Consider the following 8,363-nt stretch of genomic DNA (forward strand, 5'->3'; position numbering starts at 1 on the left):
CTGGAAGATGAAACTACATATAAAATTGTCAAACTGTATTTAAGTACGAAAACTATTGTTAGAAACAAAATTTATATAACTACCCTATAACAATAAATTTGGTAAACGTACGTTAAACTATATGGTACCATATCTGTTCAATCCGTTACCAGAACATAAGATCAATAAAAGAAGAGAAATAAATCAATAAATCAATAAAAAAAAAATCTAAAAAAGAAATATTTAACAGGATACTTTCTTACTTCTATGATTCCCAATAACTTATTTTGATTCATCAAATAATCTTCCTGTATTTTTGTTTAACTCCACATAATTATTCATTATATTACAATTAGAATTAGCAATGTATGTGTGCTTAGTAATATATATTATTTATTCAGATATTATTGGATCCTTATTTTTATCATCTTGTTTTCTTCTCATTATTATATTAATTCACTAATTGTAAATTTGCAGCTTTATTATTCACATCAAAGTCCTTTCAGTTATCTTTATTATTATTTTTAATTTAATTTAATTTTTTTTTAATAGTAGTTATTTTATTTTCATTTTAGCAGTTGTTAATTAAATTATTAGTTGTATCACTTGAGATCAATTCATATTGTACTTATCTAGCTTAAAAATTTTATGGCCCCCACAACGCCCAAATAGTCAAAATTGTAATAATTACATTTCACTTATATCTATCACTTTTGTGTTATTTTGGCACCGACCGATAGATGATGTCTATGATCGTACCATATTGGATGTAATTTATTTTAGTGAATAAAATAAAAATAAACTACTTCATTATGTAGAACGCTGATGAATTCATTCGACCAGAGGTTCTCAAACTTGGTGCATCAAGCGTATGTCAGTTTCTCAAAATGTAAAAAAAAAATAAAAAATAAAAGACAGAAATTAAAATTTAAAATAGCATATATACAGTGCATTCCAGCATTTTTTTAATTTTAATTTTTTGGCATTATTTTTTCCTATTTTCTAAGATATTCAACCGCTTCAAGGATAATTGCTCTAATTTTTGTTTTAGTCCAAGGTAAATGCCGCGAAATGTTTTTAGCCCAACAAGAGTTTGGGAACCGCTAAACCTTTCAGAATACTCTTTCAGTGCAACCTCTACCCCTAACTCCTAGAGTTAAGTAAATAGAAACAAATAAATGAATCCGAAAGACAAACGAAAATGAATCTTGTCCTGGGATTGCCACGTATACTTGTGGGGCATAGTGAGAAGTGTATTGTAATATATTTAAAAAAGTTTATTAAAACGCGTCAGATCTTTTTTTAGACTTCGAAAAAAAAATCTATATAATTGTATTAATAAAAATAATGAAAACTTTCAAAACTTAAAAAAAAATCGTAAATTACTCTTTTGGCAATATTTTAATCGCCTGAAGAGGAATATTACCATTGATGCCAATAATATTATTTAATTTATTGCCCTCTATTTTCCGACGGCGTTGGGGTACAAGTCCAATTTTGCCTCTACTTGGGACCCGCAGCCTACCGACAGATCCTGATTCACAAAGGAGCCGACCGGGTATTTAGCCAGGGCGCCAGTTTTTGACGGGAGAGAGTTTATAAGGATAGTTTTCAAACATGTCCAAGTAACATTTCAATTCATCAACTATAATCAAACTGCTATCAAATATGTAAACGATTATATTGAGAACAAAATATGGATGTCCCGATATTAGAAACCGAATATTGACATTACGTATAATAGCTCATATCGAAGAATAATAACAATATTTGTATAAAGCCTATATTCATATGTCTTCATCATTTGCAGCAGAATTTTTTTTTAAATATGTTTTCGATAATTACATTTTAATATCGGTATTACGATATACAGTTAAAAAGTATGGATATAGTTTTATATAATATATCCCTAGTTTCCCTAAATCCTAAGGAAGGCCTTATAATCATATAGGCAAAGCTCTAGGTAGATTGTTCTATAACTTAGGTAAATGAGAAACTGCCTACCACTGTGTAACGATGCTGAGCATATTTAGTTGAAACATCATCTCTTCTGATGAGTTCGTATCTTATTTGTATGAAGACTGTGTTGTGCCCGAAAATCTAACGACATATATCAATTAAACTATCATCTTCTACTATTATCTTCCCTCATGAATATCCTTCAACAGCTATAATTTTAAGCTAGTGAATAAATGAACTGATGGGATTTATGATGTAAGTATTCTCTCGTCTGATTTTGTAAGCGAATCCAGGAAGGAAAAATTCGGTTTAATTCCTTTAAATCCTATTTAAATCTGTAGGAGATTAAATATAAGACTACGTCAATCCAATCTTGTAATTTCTTGTTGCATATGCTGTGAGCCTTCGTAGGTTACAATATCATAGATTAACACATTAAAACACGATTTTATTTGACGATTAACCTTGAAATAAGAAAACTTAATTGCTTCGCCTTTACATGCTCTTTAATAGACTAAAATTAAAGTTGCAATAATTAGACCCAGAATATTTTTATGTTTAATTTCTTAACAAGTGTTTCTGTTATGCTAAAGTTTCAGATTTATGACCAACCAGCAACTACAGCTGTAGTTTGTTTAATAATTACAATAGAATTTTAAACTATAAATAATTAAGGAAATTGTAATGAATACATATTGGTTTACATGCACCTATATGTATGTGTATAATGTCAACAATTTAGTTTAAGTATTAAATTTTATTTAAAAAAATGAAAATTTAGCCCAAAAAGAGTGTGAAATTTTGTGCAGAAAAAAACCAAAACATGCAATATAAAATCAGTGTTATTTGAATGTCTTTTTCAAGAATCCAATTTTTCTAGAGGTTTGGATGAATTTGATTCTAGGGAACATAAGATGCAATTGCAAGAAAATCCGGTGTCAACAATTAACCCATCCACACACTTGCGCATATACGAATTTTCAATGATTTGATAAATGTGTAGCAGTACTTTTAAATACCACTATCAAACAGTAGACTTATGAAGGAACAAAAATCTTCAAATATTTAAGTAACACGTCCCAAAAATCGATCCAGTAATTTCAACGTCAGGAGATCAAAATCAATCATTACAATAATTTGTAGTTGGATATATGAGAGTGGTAAGATTATAACACTATCCGTTCTTGAAAAAATAATAACTTAAGAAGAAGAATTAAAACTAAGTCACTCGGTTTTGGATTAGTTATATTTTGTTTTAATAATGGAGATAGTTACCGGAAGTAGTGGCGATTCTGGCGAAGAGAGTTCCTCTGTATCGGACATGTGGGCCTGGAACAGAAAGTATATCATGATTTCTGAATTACAAGATGGATATGGTTCAATTCCGTCTTATTTTCAAAACTGGCGACTCTACAGTAGAACAATATTATTTGTTGGATAGTAAATGGGTAAAAAAAGTAATTCCGTAACACAATATTCTCTGCTTTATTTCTCAAAACATTTATCATAATCTGAGGATAAACTAAAGTAAGGTTAAAATCTATCTCGTTCCACCATTTTTGTAAAGCCTAGAGAAAATAAAAGGGTATGGATTTCTTCATTAATAAATAAAAAGATAATATATCCAAATCTCAGCCATACTTTGGAAGATGTCGATATTAGTAAAGTATGTGGCATAAATCAAACTAAAAACCCTATTTCTCAATATTCCTAATAAGGGAGGAGTGATTTTAATTAGGTTAATATTTTATTGTGGTAGGCTGTGTAACAATGAACTAAGGTTGCTCCATCTCTTAAGAGGTGGCAAAGCTTCTTTTTGAGTTTCTCAGGCTAAATGTGTAAACTTTTTATCTTATAGACTCATATCTTGTAATTCAATTATTTGTATTCCTTTTATCTGTTTTTATTATTGTTAATAGAAGCAGAATTGTGAGTCGATTAAAAAGGAATCTATAATGAGTTATCTATTTGACAGAATTTTTATCAAATCTTATTTATTGTACTTGGATAGCTTCAAATTTACTGTTAAAAATCCCTCGGAACTGCGTTTCGCCTTTTAGACGCGAAATAAAGATAATATATTGATATGTAATGGGAGGCACCAGCTGGTATTTTTAGCGCTAAGTAATTTCTTTTGTCGGCATGCTAAAGATGCCGCCGGCCCTAGGCAGAAACCCGTCGGAGAGACCTTCTCACCCCCTCTGAATATAGAAAAACCAATCAAAGAACAGAAATCAAAAGGAGGAGACAGAAGGAGAGGGGAGAAAGTAAGCAAAAAGGGTAGGAGGAACAAAGTTAAGGACAGCCTGAGACAGTCGGGGTGTATATAATAGTAATTGATTGAAAATAAATAAATAGAAGGTTAGAAGAAAAAAAAAAAAAGACAGTCGGAGTGTCTGAGAATTGGACACAGTCTGGGAGAGATGGAGACTTGAGCACAGTCTGGGAGAGATGGATACTTGAAGACAGTCTGAGGGAAGATCAGAAGAAGATCAGTTGGAGGCTAGAGGAGGAAGTCACATCTCGCGAGGGTCCAGCAGCGGCAGCCGGGAGGCTGCGGGGCCAAGCGAATATGCGGATGCCCTGCCGCAACAACTGCCAAGCCGATGTACCGGAAAAGTAAGACCTTTTCCGTTGTAATTTGAAAGGCAATAATAGTATTAATAACTTCGAGTCAGTATAAATATCAAAGATTCCAACTGGTACTTCTCAATTCATAATATAAAAATTAAAGTATAAGGAAATGAGTCTAACATGCTCTCTCATAATATCATTCTTATTAATGTAAATATAATTGTAAATATAAAATATGTAACAAAGACTTTACTTTATAATTAAGGATTCCTGCATGCCACCTCATAATAGCATAGTAAATTGGTGAACACGATACCGTTGGAAAGGAACTCCAATCATTAATTATAGATATTCATACCTAGCATACCATGGCGAGGGGTTCTATGGTCTCTAGTATTTGAATTAAATATAGCGCATACTTTTTCAGTCGGTTCCCATTAGGAACCGATAGAGATACATATTAGAAATACATAATATAAATATATAAATACAAATAAAAATATAAATACATGAATATATGAATAAATTTCAATACAATACGTGTACGGGGAACCCCTAGTCGGATTTAGAAACCCCGAAGTCCCGTACACGGCAATATATCCTTGAAGTTAACAGACCGTTGAGAAAGTTCGTTTGCAAAAATAAGCATTTATTATTTTTTTTTAGATCAAATACATTTTAATTTTTTCATGAGGGACCTCGATGATACTTATCTTAAATTTTTTTGGGGACAAATTATTATTTAAGATAACAGGTAAATTAAATATAACATATATCCATAAAGACCATGGATGGCTGAGAAAGCATGTATGTAAAAATAAGCATTTTTTTTTTTTTACACAATAATAAAAAAATAAATATATGTAAATTGTTTTCGTCAGGAACTTGGATAACACATCTTTAAAAAAAATGGGTAAATTAATGTTTAAGATAACGGGTAAATTAAATATAACATATATCTTTATATATAACCTATTATTGTTAAAATAAATAAATGTTATCCAATTTTAGTCTCAAAACAATTTTTATTTCTTTATAAGTCCAAAGTTTCGGCTAATTCGGCCATACGCAAGGACAAAATTTCTATAAACAGCTTTTATTTATTATTCATATGATTTTTAAAAATTTTAAACAAATAAGAATATTATTAATAAATTATCATTATCATCAATTTTAATAAACTTAATACTGGCTATTCTGCCCAGATCATCAATTTCAGTACACAATTACCCTAGGAGACATTAAAACATTAGGGAAACATATAATTTTATTAATAAGCAAACCTTAACTTATGTCTAATTACCTATTTTTTCAATTCTTCATATTAAATTAAAAATTAAATCTTTTAATCACAGTTAATTTTCACTATTACAATTTATCACAATAATATTTGTAACCTTATCCACACTCAGGTCAGGTATTTAATTTATTTAATAAAACTTATAAAGAAATATTAACTGTTTTGAGACTAAAATTGGATAAAATTTATTAATTTGAACAATAATAAATAATTCATAAAGTTCATTGATACTGAGAAAGCTGGTTGGTAAAAATAAGCATTTTTTTTTTCACAAAAAATTTTTAAAAAAGCATATGTGAATTATTTATGTCAGGTACTTGGTTGATACTTATCTTTAAAAAAATTTTGGGTAAATTAACTTTTAAGAAAACAGGTAAATTAAAAATTATATATAGCCATAAAGTTTATAGACAATTTCACTATTAACGATTGTCAAAATAAGCAGTTCTTTTACAAAAATAAATTTAAAAAAATCATGTGTACTTGAAAAACGTTTTGCCAGGGACTTATCTTTTCGGTAAATTTAGAAAATTCGTACCCTTTACAGTGTTATTTCTTTTTGTAGGTCTTTGGATTGTACAGTTTTTGTGGGCTTATAGAAAGTTTTTGGTAGACAGTATTATTTCACTTTTTTCTTTATTCTCAGTCGCGCTATATCTCCCCTGGAACTATTTATAAAGCTTTACAAAGTAGCATTCGTATTTTAGCTGACTTCCGATTACCTGATTAAGCTAAAGGCCGGTACAAACGCCGAAACCTGATGACAATACAATATTTTGGTGTCATTGAGGCGTTGTGATGATGAACCTGCTGACTAGAAGGAATTGGCTGAATTTGATGGATATTTGGTACAAACTTATCTTAGAAACCTTTCGATGATTTCTTGGGGAGATTGATTGTGTGGATTTGCAAATATTATTTTTTATTTTAAGATTAAAAATTACTTCATCTGAAACTATCTAGTTCTACTAGATAGCACCAATACGGCTGTGATATCGAAGAAGATTCGTAGGTTAATTTTCAATAAAATTTAAGAACACAGAATTAAAAACAAAATCGTTTTAAGTTATTAACGAGACATAAAAAAAGAAAACAGTACAATAGTTAAGTTGGTGACCAAATATAAATTTCAAATGATTGGAGATACTTAATAGATTATTTTCTTTGGGAAGGAAACTTATAATTCAATAAATAAGTAAATTAATATTTCTTCTAACTGTGTAAAAAATTTTAATTATTTTCCAATATACAAACTTTATAAAAGCTTAACACTTTTCTTTATGGATTTAACTATCCCCTCATAAGGAGCGTTTCTTCAATAACTTTTTGAGGGAGGAAGGAAAATATTAAATTCCCCTTTCTATATTTAAAATTTAATTTTCTTAACCCTATTGGATTTGAAATTAACATATTGCAGACGTTGGCAAATAAAAAAAAAATCTATCCCAACGGAACACTTTATCTATAAAAATCCTCATTTCTTTACTCAAGAGGTATGTTTTATTTGTTTTAAATTTGTATTCTTTATTCTTATTAACTTCAGACGTATTTCTATTATATTGCAAAATTGGTGCTGTATTGAAGTATATGCATTGTATTGAAGTAATGCTAATGTATTCATTTATTGGTGCTGTATTTTTTTAAGTGTTGTATTGAGATATCGGTACTGTATGGAGGTATTGCCATTGTATTGATATCAGTACTGTATTGAGGTATTGTTATTGGATTCAGGTGTTGGTGTTGTATTGAGGTACTGTTATTATATATATAAGTATTGGTATTGCATTGAGGTATTTGTATTGTATTGAAGTATTGATATTGTACCGGGTTATTGGTATTGTGCTGAGTTATTGATCTTTTCTGAGGTATTGATACTGTATTAATGATTTTTTTTGTTGTTGTTGATTTTTGCTTAAAGGCGTAAAACCCTCTGGTCATCAACGCCTATGGGATGATAAAAGTAAAAAAAAAATAATAATAATAAAAAAATAAATAAAAAAAATAAATAAAAAAAATAGAAAAATAATTTTTAAAAAATAAAAAAAAATGATTTTTTTGTATTGAAGTATTAGTGTTGTACTGAGTTATTGGTATCGGTTTGATTTATTGATTTTTTTTTGAGGTATTTGTATTATATTGAGGTATTATTACTGGTTCATTTAGCTGTTGCATATGTTGATACATTCCAATTATTTTGTTTAGATTCGAATACATTATATTTATCTAATCTCCATTTCTTAACTTTAGGCATATCGTTATAGGTTTTTATGTAGTTCAGTACCTCTACAAGTACAACGTTTTATAAGAATTTTTATAGTTTGAATCAGGTTCTCAAATATCAAATTGGACTTCCTTTTGAGATTTCAAATTATAGGGAGGTAGAGGAACAGGTACTAAGCTACCTGTAGGGAGGTACTAAGATACCTATAGGGAGGTAGAGTACCTTAGTACCTGTTCCTATAGTAGTATACCTATAGTAGTATACTTATAGTAGTATACCTATAGTAGTATACCTATAGTAGTATACTTATAGTAGTATACCTATAGTAGT

At 29.3% G+C, this 8,363-nt stretch overlaps 1 protein-coding gene across 1 annotated transcript in view; it reads right to left on the reverse strand.

The window, feature by feature from the left end:
• The window catches only part of LOC106691173 (zinc finger protein GLIS2), a 109,647-nt gene that overhangs the window by 26,421 nt on the left and 74,863 nt on the right, over positions 1-8,363 (reverse strand). Inside the window, exon 2 of the mRNA XM_014436864.2 lies at positions 3,214-3,267. Within this exon, the coding sequence (XP_014292350.1) occupies positions 3,214-3,261 (48 nt within the window). The 5' untranslated portion in view covers positions 3,262-3,267. The remainder of the gene's footprint in view (positions 1-3,213; positions 3,268-8,363) is intronic.

The sequence above is a fragment of the Halyomorpha halys genome, unplaced genomic scaffold, assembly GCF_000696795.3.
Source record: "Halyomorpha halys isolate HHAL.00 unplaced genomic scaffold, Hhal_1.1 Scaffold51.1, whole genome shotgun sequence".
NCBI lineage: Eukaryota > Metazoa > Arthropoda > Insecta > Hemiptera > Pentatomidae > Halyomorpha > Halyomorpha halys.